This window comes from Loa loa (assembly GCF_000183805.2).
Source record: "Loa loa unplaced genomic scaffold supercont3.23, whole genome shotgun sequence".
NCBI lineage: Eukaryota > Metazoa > Nematoda > Chromadorea > Rhabditida > Onchocercidae > Loa > Loa loa.
Genome location: NW_018108203.1, coordinates 247,858 through 269,747, shown reverse-complemented (window position 1 = coordinate 269,747; position 21,890 = coordinate 247,858). Strand labels below are relative to the sequence as shown.

At 35.0% G+C, this 21,890-nt stretch overlaps 5 protein-coding genes across 5 annotated transcripts in view; 1 reads left to right on the top strand and 4 right to left on the bottom strand.

Annotated features, from left to right (window-relative positions):
* Nucleotides 1-1,796, bottom strand: part of LOAG_16847 (NAK/MPSK protein kinase) — a gene marked incomplete at both ends in the record, with an annotated part of 2,495 nt that extends 699 nt beyond the window's left edge. The window contains 5 exons of the mRNA XM_020449505.1: nucleotides 258-353; nucleotides 613-733; nucleotides 825-964; nucleotides 1,279-1,501; nucleotides 1,720-1,796. Of these exons, the coding sequence (XP_020306960.1) occupies nucleotides 258-353; nucleotides 613-733; nucleotides 825-964; nucleotides 1,279-1,501; nucleotides 1,720-1,796 (657 nt within the window). The remainder of the gene's footprint in view (nucleotides 1-257; nucleotides 354-612; nucleotides 734-824; nucleotides 965-1,278; nucleotides 1,502-1,719) is intronic.
* A 957-nt stretch (nucleotides 1,797-2,753) lies between these two features.
* On the bottom strand, nucleotides 2,754-5,931 carry LOAG_00943 (hypothetical protein; the record flags this gene model as incomplete). The annotated part of the gene is made up of 8 exons (XM_003136483.1): nucleotides 2,754-3,091; nucleotides 3,358-3,574; nucleotides 3,727-3,889; nucleotides 4,123-4,268; nucleotides 4,522-4,755; nucleotides 4,962-5,117; nucleotides 5,311-5,434; nucleotides 5,675-5,931. 8 exons carry the CDS (start codon nucleotides 5,929-5,931, stop codon nucleotides 2,754-2,756), a joined length of 1,635 nt encoding a protein of 544 aa, XP_003136531.1.
* A 950-nt stretch (nucleotides 5,932-6,881) lies between these two features.
* Nucleotides 6,882-13,728, bottom strand: LOAG_00942 (hypothetical protein). Its single transcript, XM_020445600.1, has 18 exons — nucleotides 13,647-13,728; nucleotides 12,930-13,127; nucleotides 12,423-12,609; nucleotides 12,107-12,274; nucleotides 11,728-11,869; nucleotides 11,301-11,503; nucleotides 11,007-11,162; nucleotides 10,662-10,799; nucleotides 9,904-10,059; nucleotides 9,724-9,831; nucleotides 9,324-9,521; nucleotides 9,003-9,163; nucleotides 8,645-8,747; nucleotides 8,321-8,449; nucleotides 8,106-8,197; nucleotides 7,912-8,020; nucleotides 7,762-7,824; nucleotides 6,882-7,466 (listed from the first exon to the last, which is right to left on the bottom strand). Exons 2-18 carry the CDS (start codon nucleotides 13,100-13,102, stop codon nucleotides 7,335-7,337), a joined length of 2,418 nt encoding a protein of 805 aa, XP_020303961.1. The 5' UTR covers nucleotides 13,103-13,127; nucleotides 13,647-13,728; the 3' UTR covers nucleotides 6,882-7,334.
* Nucleotides 13,729-15,581: 1,853 nt separating this feature from the next.
* LOAG_00940 (hypothetical protein) lies at nucleotides 15,582-20,903 on the top strand (the record flags this gene model as incomplete). Its single annotated transcript, XM_020445599.1, has 9 exons — nucleotides 15,582-15,604; nucleotides 15,827-15,894; nucleotides 17,783-18,009; nucleotides 18,209-18,427; nucleotides 18,469-18,588; nucleotides 19,664-19,943; nucleotides 20,184-20,293; nucleotides 20,405-20,546; nucleotides 20,820-20,903. The coding sequence occupies exons 3-9, from the start codon at nucleotides 17,783-17,785 to the stop codon at nucleotides 20,901-20,903; spliced, it is 1,182 nt and encodes a 393-aa protein (XP_020303960.1). The 5' UTR covers nucleotides 15,582-15,604; nucleotides 15,827-15,894.
* Nucleotides 16,566-16,893, bottom strand: LOAG_00941 (hypothetical protein; the record flags this gene model as incomplete). The annotated part of the gene is given in 2 exon segments (XM_003136481.1): nucleotides 16,566-16,742; nucleotides 16,759-16,893. The coding sequence occupies 2 exon segments, from the start codon at nucleotides 16,891-16,893 to the stop codon at nucleotides 16,566-16,568; spliced, it is 312 nt and encodes a 103-aa protein (XP_003136529.1).
* Nucleotides 20,904-21,890: the final 987 nt, after the last annotated feature.

Here is a 21,890-nt window from a genome sequence, read left to right as displayed (position 1 = left end):
TTCTAGACAGTGCAAACTGGACTTACGGATGACTTTCAATATAAGTAATTTCCCTGACTGAACAGCGAGTGCAATGCTGTCACCACGTTCATAGATATCATCAAATGGTGAGCGGAAGAAGCATAAAGCAATAAAAGACAACCAAGTGACTGAAATTTGATTTCCTTCTTGCTTTTTAGTCTACTGATAGCATTTAGAAATTATATTTAAGAAGCTTAAGTTTAACTGCAATGAAAATTGCTAAGAATAACACAAACCCAAATATCTACAGATTGATCGATTGTTGAACCGACCTCACAAACAAAAAGTTCTGGAGCTCGATATGGCATTGAACATAATTCACCAGCTTCATCCTAAATCAGTAAAACATTACAAACAATCTTTAAAAAAGTAATTTTGTAGAACGACATGCTTCAGCACCTAATGATCAAGTAAACAGTTATTCCTGGATATTTTTTGACAGTTATTTCTGGATATTTTTTGAAGTGCTTTCAAAATACGAACGAAGTTCGAAGCTACTTCAAAAAAAAAAACCTTAAAATGGTTAGCCATTTTAAAAAAAATGGTTAGCCTTAAAATGGTTAGCGGTACAGAAATATAAGGAAAACTAGCCAACTGCATTCTTGAATCTTTTCCATCATTAATTATTATTGGACACGAGAAACAACTACCAAAATCCATTAGTATCGGACAATCATCGTCTGACAGCAAAACATTGGCTGGTTTTATGTCTCTGAAAAAAAGACACTTCTTCCCTCTACTGGAATGAAATTAAAACCGCAGGGTTATCCAACTAAAATATCAAAATGTGCCCAAATGTTGACCTATGAGCAATGGGAGGCGAGGATGAATGCATTAATTTAACAGCAGAAGCAATCTGTAGAAAGAGACGTATCACCCGTTCTTCGCAAATGTAATCACAGCATGAACGACGGATTGTAAGTTCATGTTGAAGACTACCACGCTGAAGTGATACGTAAACAAATCATAACTCTAAAAATTGACACAGAAGTTCAGTAATAGAGTAGATTCAAGATGAAATAAAAAAAATCAACGAAAAGAAGGAAAACTTTTATATACATCTCTCAAATGAAGTCATAACTTCTAGCTTAATACAACTGAAATATTAGTCAAAAGCTCGGTAAGTAAGAAGCAAGTTGAAAGTTCAGTAGTAAGAAGAAATGCGATGTGATGATGCGAATCAACATGAAAACAATAATTAGCCATCTTTCTTTTCAAACACCAAAATTTTTTGAGGAACAAAAAACTACCATACACCTTGCAAAAGGTAAAGATAAGTGAAAATCGAAGGCCATGCGGAATCCTGCTATCCGTAAAACATTCCAGTGACAAAATATTCGGATGCATTCCGAACCGTCGTTGTACATCAATTTCATTCCGAACGCGTTCAACATCCCTTTTTGAATAACAATCAATTCGTTTTAAGGCCCATTTATGACCAGTTTTATATTCTTCTACCAGAAATAATTGACTGAAGCCCCTGAAAAGTAACTTCCAAATAATCTTTATAATCATTAACTTCGCTATGACCTTTAGCTCAAATAAACCGAACAAATCTCCAGTTCCACTTTCTTTCGAAGGGCTTCATACCATTTAACCGTTATAGGGGTTATAAATGATGCCGCATATTTGTTAACGTAAAACGCCTTCTAAATGGTCTTTTGTTCCCACTTCAAAATACTCGGATTAAGAATTTACCCTTTAGCGAAAGGTTTTAGTATCCGATATTGTTGCATTCCAATTTCAAGATCTGGCTTTCCGCAAATGCAACCCATTCTGCGTAGTCCTAGAAATGTATGTCAGATGAAGAGAACAATAAACTAGAAGGCTTCAGAAGGAGCACTCTAGAAGCAACTTGGCAAAGTGCAAACAAACCTTCCCAGAACCACAAATTAGAATTCCACGGGAACTCCAGTGCAGTGGGCATAATGCTTGACAAGATCAGCATAAAAGTTATTGCTAACAAATATTTCTCCTTTGCTACTGCCAATTACAAAGTTAGTTCTCTAAAAATCGGTAACCAGTATGCATGATATGCATCTTACATAATTCTGATCCCTATCTCCCAGATCCCTATCTCTCAGAACCACAAGAAACTAATATAAAGCAACGTACAATCTGTTATAACAAAGGATCTTATTACTCAGCAAATTTTAAGCCGCAGGATATGAATTACAAGATTTATCAAAGTTTTATTGATAATCTTTGCAATGAGATGCCGCTTAAAACAGTTGCATAAGACAGCAAATACAGAAAGTATATCAATACGCAGCATTCAGAAACAAGGCAGTAGTTCTATCATTAGATAACGTAGCACCATAATAAGGAAATGATATTAAATTATAGAATAAAGCTTGAAAAACACTGGGATAGAAAAATTAAAGCTTGCAATAATATAAAACAGCTCAATGCCTCGAATTTTCATATTACATACGATGGGGAGGCATATTTGCTTATGAACAGCTAAATAAACATAGAAGCTCACTTTGTTTAATTACAATGGTCCGCAACTCCAGCTAGTTTTAAATGAAGAATAGCTAACTTAATCAAGAAAAAAACAACACAATGATCTGAAAACAAAATTCAGCTGTACGATCAAGTAATGACATTATTTATGTCATCATGATTAGAATAAAATGTCTTTATCTATTCAAAAACAACGCGAACAGAAATCTGAGGTCAGTGTTTGGTCATTTGGAAGTACTACTTTCATTAACTCAATTTATACTATTTCATAATTCATCTTTATTCATTTTTTTGAGTGCCCAAGTTGCACTTTCCATACCGACAATATCTGAATCTTCTGTATCGCTGAAGTAACCGTGCTGATAGGTGTACCTTTCTGGAACAACAACGGTCGGATAAATCGTATAAGCAATTAAATCACGATGTGGAAATGCATTTGTCCATGTTGTATTTGGATGCTTATTGAACATAATCGGGATATATTCATCCACCGGTACAAGTTTTCTTAAAGGATTACCACCAAGCAGTTTTCGAGCGCCATTCAGTGACAACATATAACCAAGTGTCCAATATGAATAATCAACAGTACTTAAGTGTCGATGACCTGTAAAAATCAAGGTAAGGAGTAACAAGTATTACTGAATAAAAGGCTTACTTAAATATTCATCGTCCAATCTGCACAGTTACAATTGGGATTGCAGAGTCATTCCGAAATAGAAACTGCTTAACATACGTCTAGCTCAAGAGCAATTTCAAATATTATTAATACTGCACTACAAATAATCAGCTCCATACCACACAATATTTTTAAAATCCTCAAAACTTAATTAAAAGCCATGCAATTTGAAAAATTTGCATCTAGTAACTTACCAGGCACCCAATTTTCATTTGCACCTTCCAGCCGTTTTCTGCCCAAATATACCAGATCCCATTCAATTCTTGAACTATCAATATCTTCAATGAGTTCTTTTAGAAGATCTGTTGAATTGACCACAAAACGTAAATCATCTTCGAATATAATTACACGATCCAATTTCTTTTTATCTACTTCCTGCCATATGCGATAATGGCTCAAGAAACAACCGACCTTAAATAGGAAATTTATCCGTCCTAAAATAGGATTTGATGGTTTATTTCAACGAAGAATTGAAGCACATGAAATCGAGATAACAAAAACTAAAATACCCATTATTCTAACAATTTCCACATTATTGTTAAATTTTTACAAACTTCACTTACTTCTCCAGCTTTCATCGGTCTTTTGTAGAACGGATCTTCATATCCAGGCAAAAACTTAATCTCTCTGTATAAGGGTTCCGAATCCAAGTGGTGACCATCAGTCGCTTCCCACCACGTATATTCAAATCCCATCAATTTCAATAATTCCATCATTTTAACTTTTCTTAAATAATTCTAACAGCCTTTGAAAATGAAAAAGTGATTTTCATAAACTATTTCCTAAAATTCAGCAAAAGCTATTAAAACAATCTTGCTTCAAAAACGTCTGTTCACTATAAAATCATACAGAATAACAGAACATTGAAATACGGAAAAGACATCCTGATAGTGCTTTTGATAAAATATAGTTGCTGCCAAATGTAATTATCTTCTTTGACTTATAACTTTCGGAAATACCTTGTTTTTCTTCGTTCGAGATTAATAACATAAATTTTATCAACACCAAAAAGTGACGGTCTTGGATAAGTGACATTCAAAAACGAAGAGTGTACAATTGGCATTAGACCACTATCAGCAATCCAATCGGCTAACAAATAACGAAGCTATAACAGAAGCCACTTTATTTAAATCTTCATAGATTAGCTACCCGCACAATCTTTATGCGTTGCTCAAACTAAAAACATAAAGTTTGACAATGAAAAATGTAAAATAGATTTATCGATGAGTACAATTTGAGGCAATAACATTAATTTCTTGACTAATTTTTCAGGTTAGTGCTTTGTACGGTTGATTATGCAAAGCCAAAACTATGGCAAGAATTACATGAAATTAAGGTATTTGTGCAAGTAAACAAACCGCTTTTCGCTGAAAATCCAAGGAACGTAATGAATGATTGAAAAAATATCCATAGAAATGCTCATTATCCAAGAAAAATGGTATATCCATCCGAGACGCCGAATTCTCAAGCACAACATTTGGCTCTTTAGAATCATTTTCAGAATAACCATACAAATTTTCGGAAGAAAATGTTAAGAATGATGAGTCTTTGTGTGCCAAATCTATTAGCAACGGTTCTGGAACCATCTTGACCTATAATATACTTGCCAGAATAATTTAAGAAAGTGACACCAATTAGCGATATCCTGATATCCATCCTCCACATTTATCTTGAAGACCGCAAATGCATGAAAACAGTCGCGATCAAATGCATGAAAACAGCAAACATACCAATTTACTGCTTCAATCAAATTCAAGAAAATTAGGGATTTATGATAAAAACAAATGTACAAACTTACTTCTAGGGTAGATATTTCTCTTCGAGTATTGTAATCTTCAGATATGAAGACTGTAGGCGGATCACCAAACGGGGCAAAAAGAAGAGGGGCAATAGCTAATTTCTTCTTTCGCATCAATGTCTGGAGGGTCCTGTGATCCGTCAACAAATGATCACCCTGAAGTCTTTTTTTTTATTCAAAATAGTAATTTAAGACAAGCAAAAAATAATTTCTGGTCGTTTCTACATTTCAGTTCTAAACACTTTAAAAACTGCTTACGGATTTTATCATAACTTCAGAACGTTCAGTGTTCGCATTAATTCAAAATGTTTATCTAAAGTCCTTATATGGAACAGAATATCGTGTATACCTTTAGATACAGCAAATACTTTGCATGACCATTTCTTGCCTTCATCAGTGCTTCTTCTTGCCAGTTTTTCGTATCATCAGTAAGAAAAACGGAACGATAATGCTTTCTTGCATCATCTGCCCATCTGTAATTTTGCTTACAAAGAAATAATTACACTCACGGAAATTATTAAACATCAATGCTAGTGAACTTTACCTACAAGTGATCTTCAACTGCAGGTTATAACCTTCGAAATTCTCGTTGTATCTCATGCAAACATTACAGCATGCACTCACTATGTGTATGCATGCAATATAACTTCTACAAATTACAAATATTGAACTATTTCGACCATTCATTTTGTTGGACAATTATGAAAACTGACTGTTTAGTTTTGAGGAAAGTTGCATCAATATGTATTCCTATGTATATATCAACTAGAATTTGATCCTTCGGATAGTCAAGATTCTCTAGTAAACCGAAAAAATACGGCAATGCGTGCGCGTGATTCTGTAAACGAATAACAATCGATAGCAGAGGATAAAGTTGACGATAATCTGCCTCAGAGAAGAATATATTCTGCGCCGACGAACAGATGAAAACGAAAATAGACAGCACTAATACCACTGCAGCACGGTGCATCTGAAATAAGCATCGATGAGCAACGTCACTGAGATCGATCGCTAATTAATAACTGTAGAGCTGACTAATAGAATAGGAACGTTCAAAAAACGGGATTAAATACATCGTTGGAGGCGACAATAAGCCACTAAAGTTCTGTAAGTACTCCTAGTTCGAATAAATTAACAAAACACTATACTGCGAAAAATGTGATCTTCTTTATAGATGAAAAACAATGGACGAGTGTTAAACCAAGGTCACTGGAAGATTTCACTGGAGCTAAAGTGAAAATCCAAAAGAAATTCCCTGCTTCACGTCTGAACCTCCGAAAGTCGCACAATTCTTTGTACGTTGGATACAAATTCCACCACAAGGTGTCAGCACACATCCCGGAAAATCTACTATAAATAATTAAATCTCATCGAAAAGATCATAAATACCTCCGAGATTATGCTTTCTTGAATAAAATCCAGAACAATTTGAAGAACGAACACAAAGACACTAATACCAAATTTTTAATTTCTTTCACTGATGCAACAAAAATCTCGATGGATTGATTAATGGGAGGTTTGATATCTGCCAAACAATTAAAGAGTTAATTAAACCGAATGAAAAAGGTGAAAACCCTTTAAACAAAAGTGAAAGAATGAAGATGTGGCGCTAGATCGGAACTTGATTGCCTGAAAAGTAAGGCCAAAAAAGCTTTATTGCGCGATAAATAAGACCAGAATATGGTCATTTATGACAAATTAAGTACATTCAGTAACTGCATGTGCCCCACCCTTATTTATTTGGGTAAATTAATCTTGAACTCACCAAAAATCATCAGAACAAACAATGATCAAAATCAGTCGACAAAACAAAACAAGGCGATCGGAATTATAGTCCTGCTGCCTCATTCAGAGACTGCAAAATATCCCTACAAAAGTTAATACTCGCAGAGGAAAGCCCAAATTCCTCCTAAAAATCCAGGAAAGTCTTAAAATTTACAACACGCAGATGTCTCTACCTATGATTAGTCAGACAAGAAAGACTAATGCTAAATTGAAGTAAAACTCCTAACGTTACAGAAAACGAAAACACCACTCACTGCACTTCACTTGCCCTTCCTGACTTCACCTTTTATTTCTTCAGATAATACGAGCATTCCAAGTGCTCTCATAAAGCAGACCCTGATTAGTTCGGCATTTTTACATGATCCGAAAATTTGAAAGTCTTTTTAAATCACAGAGAGATAGAAACCTGAAACTGTCAGGAACTGACACAGGGTCTACATATCAGGTAGCAAAAGGTAATGAGGAAACAGCACAACACATCGAAAAAATACACAAACGTAGTTGTATACAACAGTAGCGTGAAAATACAAAGACTGCATTTTATATCAGATATCAAATTCTTTTAATCTACATATTAGAAAAATCAGCTCATGCAAGATATTCATAGAGATCCTTCTCATTTTCCACCCTTTGCAAATACTCCTTTTCGATCAGAATATCAATGCATTTCTTAATCATCGGTACTTTGGGCTTGAAACGTGACGCTAATTGCGCGAGGACCTATAATTTATATTAGTTATTCCTTGGAAGTCAGCAATGTATTATGTGTTGAACAAAAAGCACTGAAACTTCCACGACATTCATTCTGGACACCTTATTTGTGACAATAACAATGGTTATGGTCTGTCAAAACTCGGAGGAACGAATACGAAGAGATCTAAATAAATCGACAAGGTAAATGGCTGTCTAATTTTTCTTAAAGCATAAAGAAGTTTGCCTTCTCGTCAATTTGGCTACTCAAACTAGCACACCTGTGAATCAGAACTCGAAAAAGATTTAAAAAGATTCCACTAGCCTCAGTAATTAGTTGAGTGTGTTTCATCTTTTTCCTCATCTTCATAATACGGACAATAGCTGCCTGAAACAGCGCGAACCCATGAAATCAGAAATAAACAATGATACCTAAATATCTGAAGTCAGAACAAAAACCTGATGAAATACCAACCTGTACAACTAATCTCCTATCATCCTCCACTGATTTATGTACTTCCACTGTTTCCTGACGTATCTCAGCCCGTGCCATCGTTTTCGATAAATCAACTTTTAATTTTTTACTAAAAAATTTTGCTTTTGAATCTTTTCAAGAATCTTTGCATAAGGAACAATTAAACCCTATTATCACTAAAAAATAATTCATACTTTGAAAAATCAGAATTCAGTCTTAGAATTGTTGCAAGAGAAGTATTTGCGTCAATATCAATCTTTGATCCAGCAACTGACAATAGCTCTACCTGCAAGCGATGTTGGTAAAAATGGAAAGGATTGAAAAAGCTTTGAGTTTAACTTATACTAGAAAGTGAGAAGTACGAAAATGCTTGTACAGTCTTTCTTTAAAGGAAAGTTTCAAAACAAACTTTGACAAGAGCTTGAGCAATTTGTGTAACGACTTCACGTCTAAGTTTAGTACTATCACAAATATGTTGCAACGTCATTTCTGTGTTTTCATTATACAACATTAGAACAGCCATCTGAGCTGTTGTAGCCTGGAAATAATATTATCATAATGATGCAAAAGAAAGATGGACAAAGACGGAAAATTTGGGGTTAGGAATTTCTTCAGATGCATTAAAAAAAAATAAAACTGTAGTACAATATTGCATATCCAACTTATTTGAATGCAAATTGTTATTAGACCATTCATGTTTTCCATATTTATCAGTATCACGAAGATAACTTACAGTAAAAGTGTATTTCCTTTGAAAACCGAAAGCTGAAAGCTCGCCACGACACTGCGCCAGCAACCAAGTTAATTTACGACCCGTATGTTGTGTTTGATAAAACCTAAGAAGTAAAATATTCTAGAGAAAACCAAAAAATTTCCATCACATTAAATATTATAAGGATTCTCTTAAAATGTTTTATTTCCACAGAGCAGCACAGATACAATGTCTTTAAAATCGATCACTTTCATAAGATGTTAGTCAAAATGTTCATGAACATACACAAAACCTAAATTTTTCAAATATATCCCACAATTTCTAATAATTTTGGAAGTTTTAACTTCAAATCTATTAAGATTTTCATTCTAACACTTACTCATTAAACGATTCCATACATTTTGTAAGTTGCACGGGGATATCAAAAACAGGTGACTGACTGAAAGGCCATACACCTGACCCAAGTACCATGATAGAGAAATCCAATCCCAAGTTCATATTTTTAGTCGCCAAATATTGCTTATATCTCTCCGTTATATCCTGAAAAAATCGTTTTGGATTTCAAAAAAATTGATTTCTTTTTCGCCAATATATGATGAATGTCAAAACTGTTAAAAAATGAAAATTATGAATTCACAAATTATGAAGACCACTTGTAATGTCGATTATTTCATTTAAGACAATTATATGAATTATTTACTTTGCTAAGACTGGTATCAGTGAACATTCGCTGTAGTTTACTGGTATATTCGAATCCACACATCTGTTTCAGTTTCGAAATCATGTTGCTTTCAGCTTCATCACTGGCACTCAGCTCGTTCACAAGTCGCTTTGCCAACATTTTAGTGTAGAACTTTTGGAACACATCCTTATCCTCGATATACTTGAATACAATCATCTGAAAAATGAGGGATGAACCCTGAAATTAAACTTCAAACTGTCTCGAACTTGCCAAAAATCCTGCATTTCCCATAGTTACATACTGTGGAAATTTTAAACGAATTTACGTTTCGTTCAGGCATTCCATAAAATAACTGAAAACTTGCAAATCACGTTTCTTTTTTATTAGGGTGAGGCTAAATTCTCAAAAAAATTCATACGATTTGATTGAGAAGTTCTTCAAGCTCATTTTCTTCGGGATTTTTAGCGCTTTTCTTCAACAGGAGATCACAGTACCTTGCTAGAAGTTCCGGACTTTTCGATGTGTTCTGTAAATACATATAAGACTAAACTTTCAGCCCATTTCAGTTTTTCTAGATGAACTAAATAAAAAACTATACATTTGCCTTCTTTGTGACACTGTTACGATTGATGAACGATGTACACGCTTTATCCAATGCTTGAACGAAACCAGGTTCATTTTTAAAAGAACAGGTTACCAAACTATGATAGCGTTTGTGAACTTCCAAAATTGTTGAAACATACTGCTTCGGATCCTGAAATCTTGAATATTTAGTAAACTATCCATCCACTAACAATATCAAACTGAACTTCAGTAATTTCTAAAAACATTTACAACTGATACGGAGATCCCTATAACAAATGAACAAAAGGTTCACAAGGGTATTCACACAGCACATCTTTCTAGAAACATGCTCATGTTTCTGATAATATAATAATATCTCTTCCAGTAACTACAATATAAAGCTAAAATTCAGTTCCATTTCTTTCAAATATCCAGAAAAGCCCATTCGTGCACGACCTTGCATGACAACACGTCATTTAATAGAACTTGTAGGCTTGTTACACGACATTACATATATATATATATATATATATATATGTATATATCCTACGTATCATTGTAAGTTTAGTCAAATACTACTAAATATACCGTATTTCTCTGCTTAATGAATGCAGATTACTTTGCAATAGCATAGCAACGACCTTTTAATGCTACCATTATGAAAAGTCATGGAAACATGAATTATCGGCATTCACCATTCTATAGATATTATGAGATCAGCTGTGCTTTTAGTGAAATGCTTCAGAACTAATGAAATGCAAAATGAGTTTTTTTGGTGTTTTTAATACCAACATTCACTGCCATATCGGAGATTTTATCTAATGCAGCTTCTCCTTGACGAGCAATATGCTTCTCCAGTGCAAGTCGCAACTCGTCCAAACCGTTTTCTACGCGATCACAAAGTGTATACATGCGCTCCAAATCAGAATCCTGAAAGAAAATCGAAAATTTTTCGAATTCTCTTAAATTTAAAATTTAAAATGTGACCATAAAGAAGATATAGATACCAAATCATCTCAAGAAGTTTCAGGCACAAAAAATAGCTAAAGAGGAAGCATATTAATATATCTAAATAAGTATTCTTTGTTCCTGAAGTTACTGAGCGTACATTAAAACGAAAGAATTTTAGAGTTTGACCTTATTTGACTCAAGGAGACTTCCGAATTCATTCTGAAATAAATCTAGTTGTTTCGTGATAAGTACTTTTTCTAGCGTTTTTGCTAGCAAATCTTGCGTTGATTCATGAAGATAAAGATCACAGCGCTCTTTTTCTTCTTTCAATCGAATTTCCACCTAAAATCTGGGAAAATATGAATAAATAAAGGACAAAATACTTTAAATTTTTCAAAACTAAAGCACCAGACAACACTTTATATCCCTTTATTGTTGTGAAAATCCTAATAGTTAATGAAAAAACACATGAAATCAAACCTTCTTCATATATTCAGTAACAGAATTTGCAGCAATAAATTCAGCAGCTTCGTTGGCAAAATAGCTTTCTGTATCAGCGATGAAGCGTTTCTCAAAGTAATCACGGTAAACGCGTAACTTTGGTAAACGATCAACATGAGTTGTCGATGAACTTGTTGCCTGACCAGTAATACTGGTGTCATTTTCATTGACGCCTAATTCCACTGAAAATAATCGTAATTCAACAAAGACTGCTTGAAATAAAATTGAAACAAATATCGAGGACTAATATAATATTGATCTTATTTTTCTTAGGGTCTATATGGTAAAACCTCGTTTAAGCAACTATTCATGCCAAAAATATGTTTGTAAGAATGGACAATTTGAGCAAAGTACTCGCAGTGGAAGAGAGATCTTCAAAATGTAGCAATCGGGTTAACGAACGCACCATAGCATTGGATTACTCCACTGATAAGCTTCGTACTGATTTTTTCGCCATTTCTTTCACGTTCAATTAGTTTTAATACTGCGCTTGTTACGCTGTCGCGCATGTGAATAAACAAAAACTCCTTCCACGTCACAATCGCTAACTAAAACTAGATAGTAACACTGATAAATCAAGGACTTATAAAATTGCAAGCCTTTAAAAAAGCATTTTTCCTAAGCTATAGAAATCATTCCTAATGAACAGTAAATTTCAGTGGTAAAAATTTTTCAAATCTGTTGAAAAGATGAAGGGTGAAAAACATAGATGTTTGGCGCAATCTGATCAAGACAAACTGCGGTACTTTATTTTGAAATACAGAAAAGAAGAAAAAAATCATTACAACATAAATTTCGTAGATATCTTCATTTCCTTCATCCAATTCTCGCTTTATCCAATGACGATTCAAGTAGCTGAATATTCCTCCCACCACTTTGGAACTAAATCGATAAGAATCCCATTGTGTAGTGAAGTAGTTCAAAATGTCCTCACCACTTAAATCACGCCCTTTCTGCAAATAAAGTTGTTACTAAGTTAACATAAAGCTAAAAAAAAAAGAAACCCTAGCCAAAAAAAATCCTACCAAAGTTTCTAAAGTCAAAATATTTCATGAGAATTAATCCTTTTCTATCCAAATCAATAAAATGCACAAGGCAAACCTGATACACATTTTCAACATAATTCTGAAAAAAATGCTTCAGATGGTTGTATAGATCTAAACCAACGAATTCGGCACCAATAGAACCAGAATTGCTACCACGTGGAACACGATTGGCGCGATTACGTGATCCAACACGCTGTGAATCACTGTTGTATGCGACAGATGTGCAAAACGTGTACACACGACTATAAATATAAATACGACTATAAATATTTCATTCAAAACATTACTGATTTAAATTTTGCATTTTACCATTTTAAATTATTACTCAGTTGACTTTAAGGATAAAGTGAAAGCTCCCAATAGTCTGGATTGTGCATTCAGCTAAAAGATATGAGATGTAAAAATTTTGACACCAAATTGACACATACCCAAATTACTTTAAGGATGAATTCATTATTTAATCAAAAATGTGACAAATTTTTCATCAACTAAAGAATTCACTAGCAAAAGGATACATACATAAATTTGAAATTTGAAATTCCAAAACTTGTGGAAAAGCTACCTGTACAGCTGCATGTAACGAGCCGGCATCATAGTTTGCCGAGCATAAACTTCTTTGAGACCTACTTCCATATCGCCCCAAATTTCATCGATTGAAGGTGCAGTACGAAGACCCATTTTATCGGCGGTATCTACTGTAGGTATGGATCTTTTGCGCGTATTCCCTGTTCTCATTAAATAAATAGTTTCTTCAGCTGGCCTGGAAATAGGCTTTTACAATTTGATATAGAAAGCTCAAAACGTGAGCTTTCTATAGTTCCAAATAAAAGTGGACGACCATTGCAAGTAGTTTTACAGAGGATTTTTAAAAAATATCAAGAGTGGTATTAATGCACGTGGATTTCTAAAATAAGCGTCATCCACTATGCGCTACTAGTGTTCGGACGTTTTGGCTTATTAAAATATAGATACTACAGAAACACTAGAGAAATTGGTGGAAACACCAATTGCCTAACTGAAGAAACAAACCGCATACCATCAGTACAAGAATACAAATGACATAAAAATACCAACGAATGATATTTAAAAGTTCCATACTTATCTTCACTTACACAATAGCACCTCGAAATATAAATTCCTAACTTTCAAAATTAAGCCTAAAAAACTCAAGATAACCCTCGACTACTCTAAAATTTTAAATTAAAAGTCTTAATCTTTCTGTATGCATAAAGGAGACTAGATCAAGAAAGTTGTCTTATTCGTTAGTGTTATAACTCACTGTTATTTGTTCTTCTGAACCACCTGCAACACGACGACAACCACTGATCTTGAATAAATGGGTCTATTCGTATCCACTGAAAGTGTTTAGTTTGTTAAGATGATTGGTAAATTAGCTCTTTACGCACCTAAACGTTAAATGATAAATTCACTGATATGACAAGAATGTTCGAGAGCCCAAGAAACAATTCAAGCAGTAACCGCAGCCTAAGGTCACATGATGTTGTGTCCACTCCGATACAGTCGATAGTTGAGAAGCTGAAAAATTCAAACTTGCACTATAAAAGAAACATATTTGAGAAAAAAATTAATCGGTATAACTTGAACTCGCTCGTTTACGTCACGTAAAATAAATGACACGTGCTACGTCTTAATAGGTTTTTTTGCGGTACCCATAATAGGCAAATGAGATATCGCTAATGAAGCGACATTTGGCCTGTATGAGCATCACCGTAAATACAGCATGTTGGAAGGTAGTAAAAAATATCGGGTGATTATGTCATCCCTCGGCTATCTGGGAAACCATAATAACACACAGGTTTATAGCAGTGAGAAGTTTGACGAATATATTCTAATATTTAACTCATTCAACAGCTTCACACATCTCTATGTTCTTAACTCTATCACAAGTAGCTTAAGTTAATCAGCCACGTCCGCCACCTAACAAATCTCGCAGTTACCACGACATCCACTCTCCCATCCTCACATTTTCCTTCCAGCGAGACATTTAAGTGAAGCGAATCGGTCGTCTCAAAGTGAACCCGCGCCCATCACACGAGTATCCCATGTAAACGTTGGCTAGTCGGGAAGACTTCGTGGGACATGTTATGTGGCTGTCCTGTTTGTAAACTTTCGGGGTGTGGGGAGATCAATCGAAGGTAAAATCAGTGGAGAGTGACTGGCTTGCCGTCACACTACAGTTTTCAGACGAAGTCCACTACGTCAATTGCTGGTCATCTGAACATCCGCTCTGACTTTCATTCGCTGGCTGCAGTCTATTAGATGATGTCATCGGAAATATATCCTCATATAGATTCTCTTTGGTGCAGGTTCACTGCTCTTACCGCAGTTTCTCAGGACTATTTCAGTCTCGCTGTGGTTAGCTTGTACTGTTCTGCTCATTCCTTTTAATATATGAAGTGCAAAAATTGTGACCGTGATCTCTATGTAGGCCCACGTGACTGAGCGAAGCATGATGTCGACCTCGACTGGACCTCGAGTATTCGCAGAGATTTTACTTGGCTCCTTTTTTATGTCTCCATATCATCTCATCATAGTGTTGCACTCTTCTGTGTGCCGTTCGCTCTCACGAAAACTCGTGGTCTTCGGTCTAACCGCGACGTTATGCGATGCCACTGTGGCAATTGACTCATTTGCTGTGAACTGTTAAACTTTCTTCTGGCACTTATGGTTTTCGTTTCTCACCATTCATTATGATTTAGGAGTTAAAAGTATGATAGAAATGGTGTAGATTTATTGACGTGCGTGTGCACACGTGACTGTGTGCGTGTATATGGCGTGAAGTGCTTAATTGTCCTTCGATATACTGCCACTGTGACTGTCATGTACGTTGACGTGAATACTCATGAATACTACAGGTCGAGTTGTTTTGGTAGCATACTAACTGATCAGTTTTGCACACATGCACGCGTTTTGCATTTATATGACGCGAAGTGCATGTTTCTCAGTGTGGCATGACTGATCGCTTGGTTGCAAGTTCATTGGCTGCTACTGACGTAACTTATGTTGTTGCACATCGTCACTAAGTGCGAAATATAGACCTTACTGTGAACTCGAAATTATAAGATATTACGTCCTTAACATTGCTGCTGCGCTGACTCCGAAGATATCGTAACAATTAAACGTTGATTATACCGTTATTATCATTTCAGCAGTGGTGATATCATTGTTATCGTTTGAGATATCGTCGTCAGCTGGTCATTTTTGTCGCAATTTTCGGTAATTTTTCATATTTTGCTTCATCTTATTCACTTTTCAAAACCATCCTTCAAGAAATCTTTCCTACTTTGTCAATTCTCTTCACAGGTATGGCATAGCAAGAGGCTTTTCTGTCCTTGTTGAGGTGCCTGCTTACTTTATGAGAAAACTAGGCATTAAGTGCATAAGTTCAATATGGCACTGTTGTCTCGGTTGAAATTATACTGAAAATTTTTGTTTTAGAGTGTTATCATATATAAAGCAGAGTTGGAAACCAAAACGGTTGATGAGGCCATTTATTTGTTTCCACGGTTTGAATTCTTTTATTTCCGACTAAATGAGTAAAGATTAGTTTTAATACTTCAATATCGAATTAACGAAACATAAAACTCAGTTTCCATTCCTTCCAAATTTTCAAAAAAGCCCATTCACACATGACTTTGCATGACAATACGTAATTTAATAGAACTTGCAGGCTTGTCACACGACATTTATATATATATCCTATGTATGTAACATCATTATATGTATTATTGTCATCAGCATCATCATCATTATCATCACCACTATCATCATCAGCCGTGAAAATATTATAGTTGTCGAGAGAGATATCGTTATGTTATCGTTCACCACTACCATGCTCATTGTTATCAAAGCTTTAAATTATCTGCAGTCACCGTTATCATTGTTACGTAATTCATCAGCAATTTCCTCACAAGTATGTAAAATATAGAATCTGCAAAAGTAAGTGCAAATCAAATAATGTCCATGAAAACTAGTGCTAAATGATGAAGTGTTACTGCAGTTGGCGTAGGAGGCAAGGATTGTACTGTAGGCATACCTGGGTGCATATCAGCTGAAAATTTTATTCTTGGCTGCACAAAAAGCAAACGACGATGAATTAGTTCATAGGTTCTGGCTATTTCACTTCTTTGTCAACCCATTCTTTATTCAAGCAACTATTTAATGATTGGTGATGAATTTAAAGTAAAGTTTCCTCGAAAAGTTCAAGACTATTTGTGGTGTAACGATCTAGTTCAATTCTGGTGTTGCAAGTGTAATCTGCATGAACCAGTCTCATTGGTGAAAGGTTTGGAGAGTGGAACTTCACCTTCTGTTTATTGCAAGCATCATTAGCATTGGACAGAAATTCGAAAACCTGAATTATCTATAACTTTAATTCCATGTTGAAGACTATGTAGACCCAAAGTTGTAGCTATTCTAGTTCGGACGATTTTAACGATTTGATACATTAGGGACACACTTCCTGACATTTCACTCTCTTTCTCGACAATATGCTGAATATCCATTAGTTATGATTGCAAAAAATCATCAAATACCAAAATTTATCAGGTAGTGAAATTCTAGTGAAAACAATGTCTCATAGTGTACTTTGCTCAGTGCTATGCGGTTGAATACATACATATCTGTGAAATAAATGTAGAGATTTTAATCAGATAAAGATTACCATGGAGACGACGAGTTTGATACATATGTCAGCAGTCTTTATTCTGATCAAAAATGTTCTGATTTTTAAGTGAGCATAGGCTAAGCTGTAAGCGCTAATAGTCACAAGAGTAGGTTTTCTAGAAAGGAGAGATTTTCGCTTTTTTTACGTAAGGTAAGGTGAAGTTTTCTTTGCCTAAGTTTTTTATCTTTTAGGATTCCGCTAACTTTTCCAGTTCTAGTAAATATCGAATCACTGGTATGCTACCGTTAGATTCTAAGGTTGAGTTAAATATATAAATTTCAGTTAAAAAATGAATTGGCAGATTTTGATCTCGTACAAAAAATTTCTACACAGGGTAGTGTTATGCATAAAGTTACGTAATTTTTTGATAAGATTATATAGCATCCTTAAATTCGCTCAAATATTATTTGCATAATTTACTGCATATGGTCCTAAACATTTCCTGCTTTCTGTCATTAACCATTAGTTTTGCAGCCGTAGAACGGTTGGTTTTCGGTTTTCCGGTTATGAATATTCTCTCATGTTATTCATATCCATAGAATTCCACTGCGATCAGAATTTTCGTATCTGAACTTAAATGTGGTTAGGATCTGTTCCTCTTCGATCCCTGTGCGGTCTAATTTTTATGAGCAAAGAGTACCCGCTGTGAATGTAGTCTGAACTTTATCTAGTGTAAGATTATTTACGGTTACTAATTTTCCGGAAATTTATTTGAATTTTTTATATAGATGATGGAAGTAGAAAATCCAGTAGGAAGTGTGGACAATGAACAGTACCGTCAAATGAATGGTGACGAGAAGTCAGAATATCTGGATGATGACGGTAAAGTTAGTAATGGTGAAAGGAAACTGGCATATGATGACAATCGAAGTAACAAAGAGGAAGATGATACCGTCGAAACCAGGTCAGAAAAATCGGATGATTCTGCTAGAAAAGAAGGCGCTTCTGGTGGAGAGTTAGTTTTTTTTCCCCCAGAGCAGAAATAATGCTTTTTTTTAAAATTTCTTAAGCTTGTGATAAGTATATTGTGATATGATAACCGTAAAAAAGAATTACGATAAAGATAGCCTGAAATAGGGTGCTTCAACATGCTTTCTATAGGAGGGATAGTAATACGAGGTGTTGCCCAAAATCATTATCAGCATTTTTTTTAGGACTCACCCAAAAAAAGAACGTATATCGCGATCAAAATCGCATTCCACTTCATCAAGACGTCGTCGGCGCCGTCGTCGACATTCTTCAAGGTCAAGCACACGCACAGCTACCACGAAGTCGCGCTCGCGAAGCCGATCGAGATCTCGGACCAAGTCACATACACGTTCTCGATCGCCACGACGAGCTAGCTCACGTTCGCGTTCACGCTCGCGTCGTAAGTCATCCAAAAAAAGGCCCGTCATAGTTCACGCTCATACAGTCGCAGTCGTAGCCCGATGCGTCGTCGCAAAGCATCACGTAGTCGCAGTCCAAGGCGTCGTCCTACGCGTAGTTCATCATCTTCAAGTCGAGACACTTACGGTTCCTTCAAAGCTATGAGGTAGATTTTATTGATTTATTAGCTACAAATAAAAACATCAAGTTACGGAAATATTTATTTGAAAAAAAAAAAGAAATTAGCACTGTTTATAAGATCAGTGTAGCAGGACATTGAGACAACAGAACTTGCGTCTACTATTTGATTAGGTCAGACTAATATAAGGATACTCCAGTGTATAACTGAAGTAGTATCCTAGCAGCTTTAATTTTAACGTTTTTTCTAAAATTTTTATATTTTAGTAAATCTTAGAGTATGAACAACTGTAATTGCCTTTTCATTTGATCTTATTTTCTCAGTTTTTTTTCAGTTGATTCTCATTTGCATAGTATTTTAACTTTTTTTAATGCAGTGTTGTGTTGACGGTGTTAGTTGTATCCGGTTAGTCCAGCCTCATCATTTATTATTATTATTATCATCATTGTTCTTCGGTATACCCATCCCAACGGTCTTATGATGGCAGCGGCTATACAAGCAAACACACTGGTGCTATCATTATTGTTATTACCATTATCATTATGATTGAAATTATTCGCAGGTGAAATTATGTTGTAGTCTAGAGGTACTGTCCAAATATGTCCAGTATTATGTGCGTAATTAGCATTTTAGAAACTATATTTAATTCTTCTATCTTTCTAAGTTTCAAGTTTAACCAAGTGAATAACTATGAAAAAGTCAAATTGTGGACAGATATGTGCATCTTTTCCGAATGTTTTATCGTTTTATTTTTTGAATTTGCTTAAGGGTTCTGTAAATTGTGAGAAACCCACAATTCATACATCTTCGTACCTCCAACGGCGAAAAATTCCATCTGAAACAATCAGATACATTAAAGATGCCAAAGTTTGAGACGGATTATTTTGCAAATCACTGACATGGCTTTCAGTGGCTTTATGATGAATATGGACAGCTTCTGTTTTGAGTGTAGTTAGTTTATTCTATTTAGGGATTATTGAACAACTGGTTTCGAATACAGACTAAACTTTGGTTTGATGATTTCTTATAAAATATTTTCCAGCTTTTAGATTATATTCCAAAAGTAAGTTTGTAAATATTATTGATTTTCATCAATTTTCAGCCCAGCACGCCCGGTTTACGAATACCCTTGCCGCAAATGTGACCGTGACTTCGAAACCATTCGAGAGCTCTGTGAGCATGAAATCCGTGCTCATGGTGCTTGCTTTCCGTGTCCTCACTGCGAGAAGCAAGCATCGAGCGTGCAAAAACTTTGCGAACACATGAAACGACGTCATTCTGACTATCGTTTGCTGTGTGATTTTTGCAAAGACGATTTTGGTGGGAAAATAAGTGGCGCAAAAGATTCGAATTGGGAAGAATTCCGGGATCACATCTATAAAGTCATTCTTTACGTTTATGTTCGCTGTTTTTATTTTTTAGTCTCTCAGGTAATTCACTGACATAACCATTTTGCTGATTCCGATGACTACGACATTACGTTACTACGATAAGGCATTACATCATTGTTTAGGTCTTTCTTTCTAAAATGAGGCCTAAATTTCACTGAGTTTCTGCTATCACATACGATTATTTTTCATCAGTTCTCGTTCCAAATGGTAATTTTAAATCTTTATTTTTAGGAGTGTCTGAAAGAGAAGATCTATCTCGCTGATCGTCAACGAGGTCGTTCAGCTGGAGTTGCCCAACGCGGCCGAGGTCGATGTCCGCATGGCCCCCCCGTAAAATGCAAGTGTGTACTTTCTCCTATTTCCTTTTCTTTATTTTGAAAAATATTTTCGTTATTTTCCAAACGTTCTATATAGATTTGAAGAAAACTTCAACTTTTGTTTTTTGTTTCTAGGAATTTCCCGAACTGTCCAGGCGAGAAATGCTACTATTTTCATGGTTACTGTCGTTATGACAAGTTATGTGTCAAAAAGGAATGTCCATTTGACCACACGGACCGTCCGCGTATTTGCCTGTCCTGCCTTAGAGACTACAAGGTAAATCTCGCATTTCTTCTTTACAATTCAATATGGATCTTTGCCCTTTTTTTGGGACGAAAGATTTGATTACAAATAATGATTTGGCAGCTCTTTAATAGTCTGAATGTTTAATTCGTTTCTGAGCCGAGGAAAAGCTATTTATTTCAAAATCAAAAAGAATAATTCTGTGTAAAAGACTTTGACTGTTGTTGTTTACTTGTGGTTGGTTAAATCTGTTTTATTTCATGCTAGATAAAGCTTTGTAATTGCGATTTTAAGATCAGATTTTAGCAAATTACATTTCTTGTTTTAGAGACGCTTTTAACGGATGCAGTTCAGTCAGATTTGTTATCATCTCAGAAGTTACCATGTTGATCTTTTGGTAGTGAAGATCTTTTTCGATTTCTTTTTTCAAATCAGAAATGTTTAGTAATGAATGTGGACATACAGTTTTCATCGTAAAATCCAATGTTTTTTCTAAAAAAAGAAACGATATTTTATGATTACTTTTGAAGCTTTATTGGGTTTTCTAGTTGCGTCATTTTCGGCCCAGTTCGATTAATTTGCCACTCAGCAAAAATTTTTTTAACTCTGCATTTTTTCATAATCATCAGTCATCGTTTATGTTCTAACTTCTCTTCTGATTTTTGTGAATCATGAGCATTCTCACCTAACATCATGTTTTTATTTTCTCTCTTAGACGTTTAAAATATTTATTGATTCTCTTATTTAGAGGGATAGCTTTCTGAGATTTTCAAAGAAATTCTTCGGTAGCGACTCACCATTCCCGGTTTGGTTTATTTTGTTTTGGCCGATAAGGGTAATTATTTTTGCACATTTTAGGAACTCATTGAATAGTGTTCTTTCAGTTACGGATCATCTGTACGATGAATAATAATCCTTATCCTTATTTTCACCCCAAACTAGTAGAGGATCAAAACTCAAGTTTTGACAAATTAAAGAGTTCACTCTATAGTGAGAGTGGGTCTTCAGTTGCTTCTTTAATTTCTTAATCGTGAGCTGTTTACTGTTTCATTTCTTGCAACTGTTAGAACCTTTTAAAGTTTAGGATTTTCTGCCCTGTAGTTAAATTGGGTTCAAAACTCAAGAAAAATGGTAAAAAGCTCTTCGTGAATTGTACTTCAACTTTATTTTTGTCTATCATTGTTGCATTGTGATAAAACTGTTGGATAAAAAAAAAAACGCAAAAATATTTTTCATTATGCAGTACGAAGCAGCATATTGTGTGAATAAAGATTTTTTGGCAGATAAACTGCCGCCACTGATATTTTTTGAAAAAAGAAAAAGTAACTATTATAGCAGCGAAATAACGGAAATCAAAACAACTACCGAAAATCGGTT